Source organism: Ambystoma mexicanum, chromosome 4q (genome assembly GCF_040938575.1).
Source record: "Ambystoma mexicanum isolate Mex_15411 chromosome 4q, UKY_AmexF1_1, whole genome shotgun sequence".
Classification (NCBI taxonomy): domain Eukaryota; kingdom Metazoa; phylum Chordata; class Amphibia; order Caudata; family Ambystomatidae; genus Ambystoma; species Ambystoma mexicanum.
The window spans coordinates 935,187,553-935,207,611 of record NC_090928.1 but is presented as its reverse complement, the minus strand read 5'-3'; the positions used below and the strand labels follow the sequence as shown (position 1 = coordinate 935,207,611).

General features: G+C 44.5%; 1 protein-coding gene across 1 annotated transcript in view; it reads left to right on the top strand.

Moving 5' to 3' along the window:
- Positions 1–20,059, top strand: part of PKDCC (protein kinase domain containing, cytoplasmic) — an 84,982-nt gene that overhangs the window by 43,222 nt on the left and 21,701 nt on the right. The window contains exon 5 of the mRNA XM_069608485.1: positions 3,961–4,068. Within this exon, the coding sequence (XP_069464586.1) occupies positions 3,961–4,068 (108 nt within the window). The remainder of the gene's footprint in view (positions 1–3,960; positions 4,069–20,059) is intronic.

Genomic DNA, 20,059 nt, shown 5'->3' with positions numbered 1-20,059 from the left:
CCCTAAGCATCCCTGCCCCTCTGTGCCTTTTGGATGATAATGCTCATTTTCCAACCCCAGAAACAAAAAGAAAAAATACCTCACTAATCCACCTTACTTGCATCATGGTCATTGATGACATCGTGGTCATCAACACTGACAACAGACTTCATCAACTACCCCACCTCCCCAACCCCGTTGCACCGTGGATCACGCCGATTTCTGTTTTCTTTTTTAATGAGCCTTAGCACCCACGTATGCTCATCATGGGTGCTAAGGGTGATAACACCCTCCAGGGTGGGCACACCCTGCCAGTAATGGCACCGCCGCCTACGTTAAGGAACCTTAAAATATCTCTAGGCTTTCTCTTCGACTCCTCACTTTCTATGAGGGCCCAGGCTAATGGCATTGCCTCTTCATCTGCTATTTCGCCAGGCACAGTGGACCTCTTTCTCAGGCTAATTCTATTACTCCTGCTAGGGCTATTATTGAAAGCAAGCTGGATTGTTGTAATGCCTGGCTTTTAGGGTCTCCTTCCTATGTGCATAAATGGCTTCAGGTCATTTGAATTCCGCTGCACATACTGTTACGAGCAGTCCCCGCCATGCACAAATCACGCCGGTTTTAAGGGGACTTAGTGGCTTCCAGTGCCTGCCAAGACAATCGGGCCCTTTGTAGACCAGCCTTTCTTTACCGTAGACCTAAATGTAAACAGAATTGTCCTAGTCGTTCTCTTGGATGAGCTAACATGTATTTAGTTGTGTTTCCTATGGCCAGGGGGTCGAGCGCTGTGGGAAGGTCTGCTCAGCTCTCAGCACCACAGGTGTGGAAAGCTCTTCCTGAAGAGGTGCACATGATTGAGGATTACTCAACCTTCTGCAAAAAAAGAAATCTATGCCATTTAAGCCAAACTGTCCGGTCTTTTTTGCAATCCACGTATGGTCAACACCTAGTTGCCTTGTGGTTGTAGCACTTTTAAAAGTCTTCGCTCTATCAATCATTTGGCTCAGACCTTTAACTTGGTCAGTGAGCCATCACCGGCAGGGTGCCCCTCCCTGTCGGGTTTTATCGCCTCATTATTAAATATCCATCTGTGCTTCTGAATGCCAACACACACATTCCCTAATTCTCCTTTAGACAGTAGACACACCCCTTCACTGCATCACTCTTATTCGACACTGACAACACTCTAGTTGTCATGCTGACTTCCACAGACCCCACGCTTATTGCCCATCCTGGTGAAGTATTCGCCTCATGCGGTGCTCCACACTTGGTACATCTGAAGAAATCTCCTGCGTCCCCCACACCTATTGACGTTTATACACACACACACTTACACACAATTACACTTTCCTGGTCCCAACGGCCGTGATTTCCTTCATCCGGCATTGCCACACCTGTCGGCACCTGCACACACTCGTGTGCCGTGGATGGCATGGCTTGACAGGCCAGTGGGCTGTCTTGCGGACATCCATAATGATGTCTTTTTTTTGCCCTTGATCGATCGCGGGCAACCGACCTCATGCAGCTACTAGAAACTGGCTTACTCTCCATCCTCTATAGTCCACACTGATCTCACATGCGTAATCACTCCAGATCAGAGGTCTGATGATCATAACGTTGCCCGGCCGGCGCCTTTCCCTGAGGGTATCGCAGGTAGTAGCACCCCAAGATCTCAGGCTGCATTACCATACATATTCTAATCTCTGAGAAATCTGAAAAGTGGAGGAAAGTACACATTGATCAAATAAGATTACAATCTCACAGGAGCATATGTAGTTATTCTGGCATACAGGGTGCAACAGGGAGCCCGGCTTGCAGCCCCTGTAAACCCCTTAGAACTTTTCAGTATTCGGCTCATGTCCACACCTCACTTGTTTGCTGGTTTCCACGCAGGCGGCTGTGCACAAAACAATGCCTTTTTTGCTGCTCTGGTATGGGAGCGAGGCACTCGGGAGGTGGTTTTAAAAATGACCTTTAAAATAACTGCACCGATTATCAGACGTAGCTGTTTTTTTTCACTCCAGTATTTTCCCAGATGGGGGTTCGGGTTACCACCAATTCACAGCTCACTTTTCATAATTTCACATTATGATGCTCCAGTGTCCCTTTCAATACTATTCTTACTTTTTTTTAACCGAGTTACTCCAACAAAAGATTTAACACACGTTCATTTTTAACCGAGCCTTACACAGGAGTTTGTTTATACTGGAGTTTACTTTTTCAATACGTTTATCAACATTAAAACGGTAAATATTTAATTGTCATTTTTGAGACCATTTTGTTAAACAGTTATTGTTCACATTGTTATTTTTCCGAGTTATTACTTTCAAGAAATGGTTGCATTCTACCAATTCATCTGATAGCTGAGAGTCACAATGCTCAACCAAGTAAGCACTGTGGTTGCTGGGATAACCTAAGATGTTACCCCACTTGCACATTTTAGGGCCAGATCGCAGAAACTTTGCTCTGCTACAAGTGCAAACATGGCCCTCGTGCAAATACAAAATGGGCCTCATTCACAAAGCATTTTCCAGTGGGATCCACCCCATGTGAACCAGGCCCATTGTTTCAATGCATTTTTTCACCCAGACAACAGTTTTGCATGAGAGTAAACACCATTCATAAGGGCACTACACTTGGGGCATAGTTTCCGTAATATGAACACAGATGCACAGATGAACGGAGGATATAGCACAAGGGCAACGCTCTGGTCTTGGAGCCAAGACCACAGAGAGCAACAGAGGTTCAAATCCCGGCTCCTGCTCAGAAACCGAACTCGGGTATGGTATTAGGCGCGTTATAACAAAGCAATTAAATAAATAAATGCCCTTTAACTGATGCCCTTTGCTGTTCTGTGCCAGTGTAGCTCTTTGGAATGTGCAATCGGCCGTACTCCAGTACAAAACTAAACATGTAGGGCTAGAGGAGAGGTTCACACCACGAGTAAGCTGGGAGTGATGAGATGATTACGTTATTGAATCTTTTGTAACGAGATCGTACAGACAGTAGAAAAACAGTTAAATTAGTACAATTTATTTAGTAAACACTTTAAAACATAATGTAATTAATATTAAAAGGGTTTAAATGCTAATGCTTTTGTGGGCACAGGACTCAAAGAGCATGGCCAACATCATAGGGGAGAGCTGGTACAAGTCCATCACAGTTCATGTCCGTTGCTGCAGACCCACAGGTTTCATCTAAACACCTTTACTGTTGGCCTCCTTCGACCTATGCCACCAGGCTCCCAAAAAATAAACTTGATGTAGCTTTGGTGATGTTGATGTATAGGTCCCCCAACAGAGAAATCAAGGCATTGTCTTGATTATCCAGAAGTCTTTCCCTTCTTAAGAGGGGTGAGATGCGTTGGGCCCTGGAAGAGTCATGAGCAGGGCATACTAGTAGAACATTGGGGAGATCCTCCCTCCCGCAGTACACACAAAACCTATTGGGTGTGACTCGCTCTTCCATTTGTAAGCAATGGCAGCTAAAGGTAAGGCATTTGCTCGGGTAAGGGTGAAAAGGTGATGAGATGAGCAATGTCGTAGTAGTATAGTTGGAGAGACAGAAGGTGGGGATGGTTGGTTCCGTAGGTAGTGATAGTTTTATGTGGAATGCAGGGCTAGATGTCGAATGCTGTCAAGGAGAGAAGAGTCAGGGAAAACCAAAGGGGGTGAGGTGTGGGGGCTCAGAGAAATGCCCAGCTTTGGAGATGAATGCCCCTTGGATGCTTTCCTCTCTGTCTTTCCAAGTGCATGTTCGCGATCCAAGCCAACCAATCAAGAGGCGCATGTCGATCTCTGAGCCCAGTTCTATACAATACCATCAAAGAGAAACCACGTTCGACCAATCACATTGGAACTGCAGTCTTATGGCAGCCATATTGTGCTATGTTAAGAGTTTTTGTACTGCGCCAGTCACCACCAAAGTCTGCTAGTCTTTCAAAATAATATTTACATTTCTGCTTTCAAACTATTTCAGGAGAGCTTCGTTGGGGGATTGATGAAACTGCTGCTCAGCTGGAACACGTGTTGCATTTATACAAGAGTGGTCTATATCTCGGAAACACTACGCGGACTCAAAAATCAGGTATGACATATATAATGTGCTTTAGGATGATTGCCTTCTGATTTAAGCGCCATTTCATTGAGAGTGTCCCATAAAGGCTCCCACATGCATCCATCAAGGTGTATAGGGTGCAATGTCCTTTTGGCACCACGCCTTCCCTCCACAGATGAGGCACCTATAAGACCACTTCATGGGGGCCTGGCCCTGTCCGGCCTTGTTTGCATTATTTGCGTTACCATAGTTCAGCAAAGTAGCAAACCAACATCCAGGCTCCCTGCGCCCGCAAAGCCTGTGCTCTGGCTGCCATCTTGACAATTAAATGGGAAGATGCCCATTTTTGGTATTTAACATTGACTGGATGAGCCTCCAAGTGGTGCCCTCGGAAGAGCAGCAGCAAAGGTGTTGCTGGGGGGGGGGCCCAGGGGGCTATAGCCCCGGGTATTTTGGTTGTAGCCCCAGATAAAAGCTCAGGAGCTGCAACCAAAAAGGCTAGCTAGCCCCGGGTCCCGCCAGTCCCGACATTAGTGTAGCCCCGGATCTTTTCCAGACCAAGCAACACCCCATGAGCAGCAGCACCCGAAGGTTAGGAGCTGGGCGAGGAATTGTATGATGCCTGAGACCAAGGTGAATCCCCTTTGAGGAACGTACATAATTGCGAATAAACTATATGCATTATTCAATGCTGTGTGTGAATTATAGGTGTCTTAATCATATAAAGGGGAGAATCATAATGACGATTTTTATTACTAATGGTCAGCAAGAGGGTGGTTTTGACTATCAATTATTGACGATCATCCGTAATAAAATAAATGTTTAATTAAATAGACATATTGTTTAACAAAACCAACCCCACCACTCCTCCCCAGGAAATTATTTTGGAGGTGGGGTTGTGGTTTAAATGTGGAAAATATTACCTTTTCAAAATTGCACAAAGGAACCCGTTTTGGGAAGAGAAAAAACGCTCAAAGGTTTGGCACCACAAGCAGAGGTGCTGGCATGTTTGAATGAACATTCATGCCTCTGTTATGCAATCGAAATGTAGGGAAGGAAGTGGCATGTTTCGAATAACTGTTACTTTCAAGTAAGCACATGTGTTGTTGGCACTTAGGGGGTAATGCTGTCTGACATTGGTAGAAATGGAAGGCCAATCACCCCACCCTCCCAGCCCACATTCTGACGTATGCCTCCTTTGTGAATTCCAAAAAGAAATGTCCATGCACCATGCCTTGCATGTGGTAAGTATGATTTCTTTGGAAATGAGGGTGATCACGTGCTATGTGTACATGTTCATCTTCTCCATGGTCTACTCTACCTGCGTTCAAGGGCCTTCGTGAATTGGGTCCAGTGTTTCCCCGCATGTCACGCTGTACACGCTTTAGCATACTTAAAGTGGAAATCACGGTGCTCTAATTAGGAAATGACTCGCACAGTTGCTTGATTGGCTCAGTAATGACCAGGGATCAGATTGCATGACGTGTCCTAGTTCTTGGCAATTTTGTACGGCTTGCAAAATGTGTTTGCACAACATTTGCACCAACAAACCAGTGCCAACATTACACTTACACTGATGGACCAGCACAAAAAATACATTTTCCACCAGTCACTTGGTGGAAAGGTCAATGCCAAATCACTCGACACAGGTGATCGCTTGTCCAGCTCCAGAGCAATGTATGAAATCTTGGCAGAGATTTTTGATTCGCCACAAATGGGGAGCCATTGGAGATAGGAGACAATGGATAGTTCATTTTGGGTTATTTGTCAAAATGTGAAGTTCATCTTCCACATTTCCGGCCAGGAGCGACGGAAGCTGTGAGTCTGTTGGGGAAGCCGGTGCAGGTGTTCTGCCTCCTTTTCTGATTTCCTAGATTGTCATCACTTCTGACCTGACTGATGCCTGTCAGCACAGGGGAATTCTTCTCAGGCATCCAATCAATAATACAACAGCCCTTTGTTGAAAAAGTGCCAGAGAGGTTGAGGCTTCCTTCGATGACGGAGGACTCCTGCGACAACTGCAGGTTTTGCACAATTCCAGAGTTATTACATATTAAACTAATTGTAGAATTAGTATATTGTGTGACTTTAAAACATTTTGTAGCCATAGACATCGGCAGTGGTGTGCGCGTGTGCGTGTGTGTATCTACTTTATCCATTCAACATAAATGATATTGTAGAATCCGTTGGAAGATAAACTTGTTGATTTGACATTTTTGAGAAAATAGATAAGGGGGATTGGGGGACAATGCCAGTGTTCCGCAATAGCGATATTCTGTGCACTTGCTCTTGGCTGCGCCACGCGGGATCAGCTTTTCTCCAATGGCCAGTGTTCCGCAATAGCGATATTCTGTGCACTTGCACATGGCTGCGCCACGCGGGATCAGCTTTCCTCCAATGGCCAGTGTTCCGCAATAGCGATATTCTGTGCACTTGCACTTGGCTGCGCCATGCGGCATCAGCTTTCCTCCCGTTCTGCCGGCACCCGCCACAAGAGCGAAAAGGCCACATAAAGGTCACATTTCAGAATATCTGTTCCACATTGCACATGTGTGCTGATAATTTGGATTTAATTGGTACAAGTTGCTTGAGGAAGGGGTCAGTTTACGCACCCACATGCACGCACGGCTATCCTGTAAGTCTCTTTGAGACTTGGGCTGAGCCAGCAACAGTGTGCACACCCATCGAAGAACATTCACCATTCTTTCATGCATTTATACAATCTTTAATCTGCGGTGAGACAGAAAAGAAGTTGCACTCTTCTCTTTTATTATTGCATTGTATACCTTTTCATTAGTACTGAATTATATATTTCCTGCAACTCACATTTCGCTAAAGAATGTGTTAAGCGCACATTTCAACTTAACACATTGATGCAATTTGGGGGTTGTTGAATTTACCACCAGTGCATTTTTACTAGTGATAGATTTCTTTGAAAAATAGGAAGATTAGTAATGTGATGTACCGTAAAGTGGTCTTAGATAGCGTCCCGGGAGGATAGCTCAGCGGCAACGTGCTCGCCTTGGAAGCAAGACGTCACGAAGCAACGCAGGCTCGATCCCCTGGTCCGCGCTTAGAAACCTCTGGGTATTTAAGCGCGTTATAAATACGCAACTAATTCAAACAACTAAAAACAAAGAATTCCTGTAACAGCGCCTCGATGCCCGCGGGCTGTGTGAGCGCTTTAAAAATGCAAATTTATAAATAAATAAATAGAGCTCAACAAACAATACAAAGAGACCAGTCGCTATACTTTATCCCAAGGCAGAGCAAACACATAATGCAAGCTCAGGCGAGCGGCAATAGTCACTCAATATTGATATTAAAAAATGGAATATTTAAAAATATAATTAGGTGAATGTTCATTCATTCAATACAGTATCAAAAAAAGTCGTATTAAAAAAGTATCCAATGATCAATTCAATCTGTAAAATAGATGGTTCATCTGTGCACTGTCATGGTGGCCAAAGACACACCACTTAACAAATAGTTAATCAAAACGTTCTTCATACTCGAAATTAATCAATGGAGCATGAAACGCAAAACATTACAATTGCACAAATAATAAACACAATCACACATAGAGACAAAAGTAATGAACAATATGGAATAGCTATATCCATAGAGCAATCCTGGAAATAATGTTGGCCTCGCTGCGCATGGCTCTGTAGGATAAAAAGGGCAAGGTGTGTTAGTCGGATAGCAGGAAGGCAGATGCAGAAAACTTCGGTGTTGATAGGTGTAGGCTAGCCATCTGGACAACCCTCTGATTGTGGAGTGCAATGAGTGGTCGTCAATTGTGTTTAATAACCCATAATCATGCCACAGTAGTATGGCAGGTGAGATTTCTTTTTATTTTTTTGGGGTTTGTCTTTAGCTCGACTCCTTTCCCTAAACATTACAGTGTTGAAGAGGGTCCTATTCCACCCCACTGGAACGTCTAGGATGCCAAAGGAAACAAGGGAGACATTTTGGAGTTTACCACCCATACACGATGTGCCGCTGCTTAAAAGAGGCAGGCAATTGCTTAAGCACAGCTGATTTCCTCTATTCTACCGGCCCAGTTTTTGCTAAAAACCTACCTTAAATTTGGCATCCGGCATAGTGACCATCCTTGAACCTTTCTACGAGGTCACTGCAAAGGAAATAAGCAGAGTACATTGCATAATCCATCTGCCAGACTGGGCCGCTTTAGTAAAGGTACCCTTTCCTTTTGAGGTGTGTTCTTGGACCCATTGGGTCTACCTGAAATTGGAGTCTATAATGTTGAAACTGGGAATGTGAAGACTAGCTAGTCTTGCCAGTATCTATCAGCCATTAGAATAAACCGATCTATAGTGCTGGTATTAAATATGGTGTTTGTATCTCTGCCGTAGGCTACTTATCTTCAAGACAGTTTTATCTGAAAAACGGCAGAGTGGACCCAGTGAGCCTTCAAATAATCCTAATTGGAGTGAGACTACAATAGATGTCTGATTATCAAGCTCCAATGGGAAGCCCAATGGTGCCAGATAGTCAAATACACCTGCTAACCGGATGTCAGATAGCTGGTATTTTGGCCAAAAAGAAAGAATAGCAAAGCTTCTTTGACACTTCTTCTGTTTACCAGCACGCTGCCATCCATAACCTTGCCAATCAAGCTTCCGAACTGGCATTTCCTTAACCAGAACAGTACTAATGCTGGCGATGGCAGGTGTCGGTAAAGAGAGTCTTCGGATTCACAGGATGATGACTAAAAAGAGCTTATACTGTACTTGCTATGGACAATTTATTTGTATTAACAATTCTAGCGATGAGTAATCAGATGGTATGTCAATGTGTAACACATAGGCACAGGAAAATGAAATTGCCAATTACTGTTATCTACTGAAATCCACATAAGCACCCTGAAAGTGGGTACTGGCCAATCAGGATGCTCGGAACGCAGGTTGTATTGTCTGCTACAAACCCTGAGGTCTGAGCAGCCTGGGTGATGCTAGCCAGCGTACCTCCCCTGTCCTCCATCCCTCACCCCCTCGCCTCTTAGCACCTGTGTAGTTCCTACGCGGGTGCTAAGAGTGTTTCTGTAAAAAAAAAGAAAACGGACCTTGTTGTGTGGTGCCACTCAGCGCCATAGTCTCTGAAGTCTGTTTCCTTGTTAATAACGTCATGGTCATCAACATATAAAACGGACCTCCGGCACTACGTAGCGTCACCACGCCACACCACAAGGTACGTTTTCTTTGAAGAAATAAAAATGAACACCATTAGCAACCATGTAGGTAACTAATGCTAATGGTCATATACACCTGGGCGGCAGGACAACCCTGTCGGTAATGGCACCCCCATCCGCGTTAAGCTCGCTTGGGCCTTTAACCTGGGCTGCAGGCCATTACCAGGGACAGCCTGTCGCCTCATTATATATCACCCTGATAAATGCATGCAAGGAGCTGGTTAAACCCATGAAACTCACAGTGGAAACAAAACTGGGGCATTCTGCATAATTAAGCACTGCAGCAATCAACACTAACTTTAAAAGTAAGAAATACGTCACGCTGCCCTGCACATGGGTACCCCAGGTCTGTACATCTCGATGCAACTACCAAGAGGCCTCCAACATTTGCATTCAGCTCGCAGTAAGGCCGAGGTATGTTCTGGAAGCTTTCAGCCTTAAAGCGCATCAGCACAGACCATGTGACTGAGAATATATGACTGATTCTGAACACTTTACAGCAGCCCCCAATCCCACTAAAGCACCTTCTTTTGCAACAAATATGTTCGGTGCAAGAATTCTGCTGAACACCTCAATTTTCAGGCCAAAATTGAAACATGTGAGCAACATTTCAGAATTGTTGGCTGCATCTGTCTCTCTATCAGAAACACAAAACATATAAGACATATGAAAACAATTGCGTCGTTTCATGTCAGAGTGTCCAGAATATGTGTAAAGCATGGTCTTCCATGTTGTGGACCTTTCTGTGGAAAGCCTGTCCTTCAGGACCTTTCCTGCTCCGCCATGTTCCGCCACCCCGCTACTTATATGCTCCCTCTGGCATTGTTCTGTATTGAAACTGCCCTTGCATAGCAGTTTCCGGTTTAGAGAAAGAAATGCTATCTTTCCACCTTACTGACATTGTCAACTTTGTCACGAAGCTGTCGGACTTATTATCTGGTGTACTGTGCAATGGAGGCGACCCCTCACTTGCACAACTGCGCGCGAGGCAAGTGTCATTAACGACCTGTAGCAAAGTGCTGTGAAACCTCTTGTCAATCTGGACTTTCACATAAAGGACGTTTAACAAGGTGAGCTGCGATCAGGTTACAAAAGGAGCTGAGCCTTAAGCTCCCTTAACGTTCCAGCTGTAAAACGTTTTATAGTGCTGTAAACCAGGCGACACTCTGCTTTAGTAACTCCAGTACACAGTGCAGTGGAGCTGCAACTCGTGTTGGAAACATTCACGTTTTATTTCAGTTCGTATTTCTTCTCGTTTTACTTTTTAAAGTTTCGCTTTGGTAGCTTCTGTGGGCCGTTATTGTTCTGCTATGCAGAGTGAAGGCATATATTCAGGGCTGTGCATTCCCTATTAATCCTGACACTGGTACCTGTGTGCCGCAGTGTTTTCTCGTGAAGAATTCACAACACCATGCAAGTGAATGACCAAAACCTTTGAAATAGTGACCGATGTTAACCTGCACCACCGCTTTCAAAATAGTTCTGGAGAATCGAATCACGCTATTTGAATTCTGGGTAACAGCTGTGCAGGCCCATGAACTTTTACCAGTTCATCACACTGAGGAGAAGTAGCTGCAGACATAGTGGCCGATTCATGGAATTTTTCACACAGAAAATAGGCTACTTGCGGCCAATCTGCGCGTGCAATTCTATTGATTCATGGAATCGAATGCGCAGGACTTTTCCTGGACTTGCGTGGATTTTGCACTGGCTGGCACGCCTGTGTGAGCTGTCAATGGCCTTGCTTGAGACTCGGAGCAGTGGGTGGGCGTGGTCTGTGCAGAGGGCTGGCAAGGGGGATAAACACCAGAATAACTTGCAAAGACGTGGGCATTCCAAGGGATGGCCTGCAGGCCGTCCCTCGCACACCCACTATTGCACGGCAAGAGACGTATTCATGGAATCGATCGTTCAACTTCTCGGCTGGGAAATGCCCCAGCAAGTCCTTCATAGGATCCGCCACCCGGATGCTGGCATATGTACACTTGTGCATAGGATTTTCAGCGCGCAGGTGGGTTTGCACGTCGTATTTCAGAGTGCGTGTACACGGTGTACACATCGGGGTTCCGATGTAACGCAGGTGTGCACATACGCTGTGTCGCAGGATTCAGGAATGTTTCACGTGGGTTTGCATGCACTTTTTCAGAGTTTTTGCTGAGTTACAATTTTTCATACGCATGTTGTTGGGGTGCCGGATACAGTTACGGGGGACCCTGCTCATACTCCCTGAGTCACAGGCCTGCTTACGGTGGACCCCAGGCACTGTTTGAAGGGTGCATGTATTCGTGCCTGGGGGACTGCGCGAAAGTTAGCTGATCTGGCAGTTTCCTGCTTTCTGTGTGGGCATGTTGGGGGTGTTGAAGCCGGGACTTGCGAATACGGTTACTTTGCGCAAACAATTCCATGAATACATATTGCGCGCACATTTTCATAGTCGCGCAGGCTCGCGCACTGGCGTTTTTTGCACGCAGCCATTGCCTTTTTTCTGCGTGTAATTCCATGAATCGGGCCCATAATGTTTCTGGCTGAGGTAGTGGGCATGGTTCAGAAATGCATACTGTAAACAGCTCTGTATATTTATGGTAAAGAAAGTGTCCACGCAGCCGAATAGTTTCCGCCGCACGCTGCCAGTTGTTTCAGCCACATGCTGCCAGTATTTTCTGCTGCACGCTGCCAGTAGTTTCCACCACACGCATATAGCTCTTTGGATGGTGCAGTATTTCTCCATTGAGGACAGATGTGGCTACCTTTGGGGCTCTCTTGCCTACTCGCCCCTCAACTCATGAGTGTAGCGCATACAAATGTGACTCACTCTCGCACAGTCTATCTGATAAAGAATTTTTGTGCAATGGTTTGGTAATATCTTGCATTGCTAACCTTTTTGTGATATATTACTACCTGTCAAACACCATTGGTTATTCTCCTCCCACAAACCATATGTGCACTTAGCAAAGCACTTCCACTGCAGACGCAAATCAAGTCTCTCATTCTCTTTTGGTACACACTCGGAGCTCCCTACCATTCTTTCAACCCACCAAAAATATCTTTGCTGTATGTGCAAAGCTTTAATTGGAAGCCATTAGCGACCTCAATTCTTTCTAAATGCCTTGTTCCCTTTCTTTGTCATTGTGTCAGTGGAAAATGAATAATATTCCACTGGAGTAACTATATTGCAGGGGAGCAAGCATTTCCTCTGCTGCCCCTGCGTCTCCTCAGAGGGAAAGCATAGGAGACCTGGGCAATGGTGCAATCCCATTGGAAAATGTTCTGTGAATCAGACCCCGTATTTCCTGCTCTAGGACGTGCCCATTGTTTGGCAACAAGACTGTCACATCTGCTCCTTGAGAAAGCGGGAGGTGCCAGCTCAGTGCTTAATTTGTGGGGGTGTTTGCCTGGGCTAAGCCCCTGCACTTATTTTCCCAGAGTCAGTTTAATAATGATGTGCTGTTTTAACAACTTTATGACTTTAACTGTCAATCAGTAGTAGTCACAAAACAAGCAACAACAGTTTGTCTCTGTTCACATGTCTCTGCATCCTGAGCTGGCTCATTGTAACTCATTAACATGACGACCCACGCTGGAGAGGCAGTGCTAGTTATGCATTTTCATAAATAACAATGAGGTGGACAGTGAAAATAGCATGCACACATGCTGGCAATGCCTGTGCAGCGCTGCAGTCAGCCTGCATAACATTGAGGCAGCTCCACTACTGTAATAACCAGCAGCAATGCCACAGCAGAGTGGGTTGACAGCAGGAAAGCCAGCAAAGTCAACTTCAGGGCAATAACAGGGAAAAGGCCATTGCCGAGGAGCAGGGCCTGTCCTGAATGCCAACCTACACAAGGAGATCTTGCTGCAGTTCTTGACAGAAGAGTTTATTTGCCATTTTGTCTGAATGTGTACAACTAGCATGCAATATGTTTTGCTGTTTTTATTGATAAATCACATATCTGCCATAGTCAGTTCATCAACAATGTGCCAGTGTGACTTGCAGCTTTAACCCCATCTATGATGATAATGTGAGAGGCAGCTGTGGGGGGTGGCAACAGTAGTGTAGAGAAGCCTGCCCCAATGTGTCACACGCATGCTGAGAAATATTCGGGCCCTAGCACTTATTTGTTTGCAATTGAAGCACTGTTCCAGCCTATCAGATCACTGTAACCCATCCATGGCTCCCTCAGGGTTTGGGAGCAATGCCGGGTTGGGCAATAGTCCTGTTATGCAAACTGTCAACAGTTGAGCACAACATGGCCACCAGTTAGTGTAAGAGCCCTGGGGCACTTAGAGGCTACAGACTCCTTGGATAACAAAAGTGGGGACACCATGCCAGGAAGGAGGGGGAAGGGAACTTGTGGGAGGTGTCGAAGCGTGGCGTCCAAGCTGGGGATGCAGAGAAAGTACATGGGAGAGGTCGTAAAGGGTAGCAGGCCACCAGGTATTTTTCTTTTGGCACTTGATATGTATGATTCCCTCATGCCTTCCCCCTACACCAACAGTACTGCTGGTCCATGTGAACGGGATGCATGCCTTAACATTATAATTGAGTAGCTATTAACAATGGGCTGTCTTCTCAATGTTTCTTCAGCCACATGATGGGTATGTCAAGCTTTGCATTCATTGAGTAGGATTTCTCTTGGAACCCCTCAGTGGAATACATCTCTATATGTAATTCAGTATGACCCCCATTAGTTTAGCTAGTAAACCCGTGCCCACAAAGAGAACATACTGAAAATGGGCAGGACGATTTCATTGTGTTCATTTCCACCGATCGGCAGTGTTTCCCGTTCCCAACCATCACTGGCACCAGGTTTCTCTTCTACTGCATAAGGCAAGTACTGCCACGCAGGTGAGTGAATGTTTCAAAGCATGCAGCCCTTCCCTGAGGATTACTTTGCTAGACAATATCTGCCACCTGTGACCTGCTTCCATGGGAAGTGCACAAGTAGTAGATCGCAATCTCGGTCCATCAGCCCGCCGTCAGAGCCAGGAGGCTTATGACCACCATAGCGCTTCCTAAATATCCCCTCACATAAAACATATTCCTGTCCTGCTTTTCAAAGTCTATAAAAATAGTCTGTATTGGGCTGCAAAGCTAGAGGGTCCCCACCAGTGTGTTCCACAAAGAAAGTGCTTATAGCCGTGCATATGACCCCACAAAGGAAAGCACAGGTGAGGGTTACATTGGTCATGTATCCATTTAGTCCTTTTTGCTCTATCACATTTTAATGGCAACTACACCTCCACATAAGTGCCTTCATTTTGAGAATCCCCCTAATCTTTCCAATGAAAGTAAGGACCGTGATTGTAGCTCAGTTACCATGTTTATAAAAATGAAGATGTTCCTACGGTCGGGTGAAGGACTTCTTTAATGAAAGTACTGGTTATAGCTTTTCTTTTGTCCGCTAGAGCACCTCTCAAGTCCATCACGCAACCGCTTACCAGCTAACTACATCTAGTATCATGCTTCGTCGGTTCTACATATTGTCAGCACAAAGAAACTCTGCTCTGATCCGAGCCTGTACTCTCCAGAGTCCTGCACTTGTGCTCATCAAGAGGTTATCACATTTGAGAAACATGCATCCCTACCTCGACAACCATATCCCCTCCCACTTATTGCAATTGTTTATCCTCTCTGTTTTTGGTCATTCTGTCTTCTAGTTTCTCTTTCCTATCACCTCCTCCGCACACCTCCCCTTCCTTTCTGCAGATTAAGGTCTGGCGACACCCTGGAAGGGTCACAGTAGGTCACATTTCAGATAAGGCCCGGCACTGTAAGACCACTATGATGGTGGTGGCGCAGTATAAATATTGAATAACATAACATTACCCAGCACGCCAATGCTGTAGACGCTGGACCTAAATTATGGTGGGTGCCAGTGGAGTGCCTGGGTACCCACATAGTGTCTTTGACCACGATTGCAGAAGAGTTCTGCAGCTGAACCACACTTCATAGAAAGAGCGCAGATGAGAGATTTGAAAAAGACTGCGCCGGAAAATAAGAAAACCTGTAGTATTGAAAGAGGCATCAAGGCCATGACAAATGGACCCTCTTAATGCTCTCGCGGAAGCCTTTCCTAGTGCATTCCCTTTTTTAAGAATAAAGTTTGCATCAATGTGAATAGGATAGCTGCTAAAAGAATTGCAGAACCTCTGTGGCTTTTGAGATACTGAGATATTACAAGGCTTTAGCAAGCAAGTTCTTTCAGAGGTTAGAAACAAAATCTTTTCATAACCTTGCCAGTTAATCATGAACAAGCTTTTTCAGGCACATTACCATAAAATAATTGATGCCAACCCATTACCGTTCCCAAGGACTGCGTCTCCGTGGAGCAAAGGATGTAATTAGCTGAGAATCAAACAAAGCAGCACTCTGAAAGAAAGTGCCATAGAGGGTATTATTAACAGGAAATCTCAGCGTATAAGGTAGCTGTTCTCAAGCAGTGTACACCGTTGACGCGCTGTGCGTCCCATGGTGACGGCTCAGCCAAAGTTTGAAAAATAAAATATGCCCTTAACATCCTTTCATGCACACATGTAGGTTTGCAGCCACCAAGGGCTTATCAGAGGATCAGGTGACCCACTGAAAGAATAAAATAGAAATCCACCACATATGCGTGTGGCGAAGGCAGCCCACATGGCCTATTCTGGTGCTTAAAGTTTTTGTTTGACACCAGTTTTTCACTCCGCTTCAAAGGGCATTAGCTAGTATGTGGTATCAATGTGGGTTTCAGTAGAACTTGCCGGAAGATTCTTTCAGTCGTCTGTGAATTTCCAGTTTAATAATTTCAGCAATACATTGAGGAATTTAGATGCAGGATAAGGTCCATTCCTCTACTGCATGGGCTGTGTGGTAAAAAGGGATGATGGCTTGCAACCAGACAACGCGCTACATCTGTACAAACACCAACTAAAATGCAGTTGATCCTCTACGCGATGTCTGTTAGCCTTTCCTGGAAGTTAAAACTTACGGCTACAAGGGGACAGGAATATCAACAAAATGTCTGGCCTGCCATTAAATTCAAAGATATGCAAGGCTAGATGCCACTGTTTAATTGTTTTTATTTTAATGCTACCTGAAACATGCCATACTGTAGGGCTGGGCAATATGGAGCAAAAGTCATATCTCAATATTTGTGGGATGAATGGCGACATACAATATATTTCTCTCTATGGTATATGTGTGTCCAATACTCAGTTGTAAGTCGCCAACTACACGTGAGATGTCACAAACACCTTTTATTCATAAGACATTGATCAAAATAAAGTGCAAATACAGGGTTCCACTTCCTGTTTCAGAATACACACAGCTGTATAAATAGCAAAATGTAAAAATAAAAGGGTAGTATATGTAATAATGTATATATATGTACCTATCTCAATGTAAACGATATTGTCTCATGCTATATCCATTTTTAAAATATATCGATATATCTCCAAAACTCGATATATCGCCAAGCACTACCATACTGTAGCAGTGCAGTTGTTCGCAGAAGGAAGGGTGCTTAGAGATGGAAGAATATGTTGGTCTTCTGATGCAGAGTTTTTGTGGGGGTATTCAGTTCTGGATGTTGGGGTCTCTGATAATGAAGGGGTCATCCCCACTGCTATCATAACTGTAAGTAGGAGTAGTACGTTTTGGGAAGGTAGCAGAGCACAGGCCCTGCTCCGGGTTAATGGCTGATGTTGCAATTGTTTGGTGGACAGAGGTTCCAATCCCTCCCAGGCTGGGCCCTGGCACGGGACAAGCTATGCGTTGCAATTCGTCTTCATGAATTATTAACTGATTCTGTAGCAATGCAAATGTGATGTCACTGATGTGCTGGTGAATGGATTGTTGATAGATTGAAATCGATAAGTCGATAAGTGTTCCAGAGGTATTAATACCTTTGATCGAAGCTGATCCCTTATAGGCCTGCCAGAACTCTTTGAATCTTCTTCACAGGTCTTGTTGAGAGTTCCAAGATATTACAAGGCTTGGGTTGGGGGATGTTCTTTCTGGGTTCTGGCCCTCTCTCTATGGAGCTCTCTTCCTGTGTACCTCTGAGACGCTGCTGTTCCGCAAGAATTTGAAAACATATCTCGTCTACTCTTTTGGCGTCTTCGGCCGGTTTCTCACACCACTGTCTGTTTCATAGCGCCTAGATGCCTTTTGGCCTTAGTCTGCGCTCTATAAATTCCCATACCATCCCGCTAACTGGGAGCTGGATGGCTGTAGAATGGGTGGTCGGTGCTTATGTCCGTCTCTGTGTTTGAAGCCCGTGCTATTGTTACTGTGCTACGGTGTAAGGGAGGTGTGCATTATGTGGAGGGGCTAAACTCTTCAGACGGTGTGTACTTTACTTTTGACGCTATGAGATACTTTCTGGCTCTGCTTTTATTTCCTTAAGGGTGCAGATGTGTTTTAATGTGTCTTTAATGAAAACAGTTGAGAGTTGGCTGGTTGAGGAAAGCGTGGGCCGCTGGTTGTCTCTGCACTGCTACTTACAGTCTGAATAGTTTTGAAACTTAGAATAAGGCACCTTGTGTACTTCTGGCTACTGTGCACTTCTTGAAAAGGAAGGTCCTGTAGAAAGGTATAATAATGACATCTGTTTTTTTTTTTCAAGTAGCGCTTCATGCTATCTTTCTCTCACTTGTGAGTGCTGTAATAATAGCTATTTCCTTTTCCTTAACTAACGGCCCTCAATTTAATGACTTCGGGAAGAATGAATGGCTGTGTCCCCCCCTTTTGGAATTCGAACCTTCAATATGCAAGCTGCACCCTTGTTAAATGCGGCTTGTTGGACTCTGAGCACTATAGCATCTGCAAATTTGCCACAAGAATGCACGGGTAATTTAATTTCACCTCAAAACATGATCAAACAAGAGCTTTAGCTGTAAAAATACATACCTGTGAATTGACGGTACTTAAGGACTGACAGTTCATTTTATATGCACATTTACATATTTTATGGAACATCATAGTCTGTCCTTAGTCTCTATTACTATGTCACACCCATGACTGACATTCCGAGACCACTTGCTCCCTCCTCCCTCAAATCACATTTTTGTGCCTCTCCATATTGAACATTTTAAGTAAATAATTGTTGAAGATTTCCATTGATAGCAATGAAACTGTTGCTCTGTCTGTCCCTGTGGACTACCATAGAGTCGAACAAAGTCCTCATTCAGCGCCATGTGGCTTCCCAGTTACAAGTTTAAACTCATGTGAATCCCGAGAGCCCGGAAGAGGGTTCCTTGCTTGCTAATGAGCGGTTACAACAGATGCAGTGAAATGGCGGTTGGGAAGTCAACTTTTGGTCTCCATTGTAACCGTTGGAGTGCAGACAAGAAGAGGATAATGTGATTACATTTGCACGGCACGGTTGAGGCTGGGTCGCTGAACTGTGGCTCCCTGGCAGGTGATAACTGCAAAAGACGCCTGGGCAGCCTTCCAACTGGGAGCTGCCATTGGGAGCGAAAGCCGCAGTCTGAGCCGCTGCAACTGAAATAACTGGTCATTAGGAATGATTAAAATCAAGAGCTAGGCTGCTCCAGCGTAAGGGCACCACTGCTCGCCCCCAACTGCACCAGGGTGGTCCAGGGGACAGGCTCTTCAAGCGTCATTGCCTGGCCCCCAATTGCAAGTGAAATTGACTTGTTGCCGTTGCTACTGATGTAATGTTTTGTTTGGATTTTTCAAAATCATTTCATTTCACTTTGCTGTAATCATGTTCAAAAAAATATTATTTTCGCTGCCATGAGTAAAATGAATGTAGCGATTGTGCTAGGCTGGTGTTACTGAAAACTGTCAGTTTACATATGCAAAAACCGCCTCTAAGGCGGCATTCTGTTTCTAAATAGCAGAAGTGTTTTTAAAATAAATCTTCTGCTGAATATTTATAAATAGGTGTTGATAATTACAATACTTATAACAAGACACAGGGTATGCAAAAAGCCTAAGGTTTGCACATTTTCATTGTTCCAGTTCATAGCTATTCATAAGGATATATTTTAGGCCTGGGTTTATGGACACATTGAAGAGTTAATTCCAGTTGGGTTTTCAAAATGGCCGAAAAATATATACAAATACTGTCTGTTGAGACTCATTACATTTAAATTCTTTCATATTTCATTGTGGGTATCCTGAAAACTTGACTGGATTTTATTCCGGTCGTGCTGAAGAGTAGCCCCATTATAGTTGGATTTAGTCATATGAATCATGGCTAGGCTGGTCTCTTTAAGATAAGCTAGTATTGTGTGCTATGTTTTCAGGATGTTGGGTCTTAACGCACTTCAGTTATGATAGACATGGACGTAGAGCGCTCCGGGATTGGACACAGATGAAAAATATTGACTAAATAACACCACTCTGGGCCTGATTCACAGACGTGTTTTCTAATGGAACAATCCCATTGGAAAACGCATTGTGAATCAGGCCCTCTCTTTCTAGAGTCCTGCACTCACAATATGCTTAATCCACCCTCACTAAAAAGGAACTCATATGGACTGCTGGAAAAGGACGACGTTTATAGGACACACTGTGCCGCCTTTTCGAGCTTTAGCTTCCATTTAGTAACATATTGGCACTGGTAAATTGACCCGGAGGTATATGATAGATAAGTTTAAATCATGAAAGTGCTGTTTTGCACGGTAGTACCACTCGGGTACAAATGCTATAGTAAAGAAAATATATTCTGTCAATGCATGTTTGTTCCAGAGCAATGTTTTCCCTGGTGCTAATATGGAACGTTAATAGCATTACAGCAAGGTTTGCATGGTGCACAAATGTATTGAAATCATGATTTTTGCACTAGGCCAATTATTGCC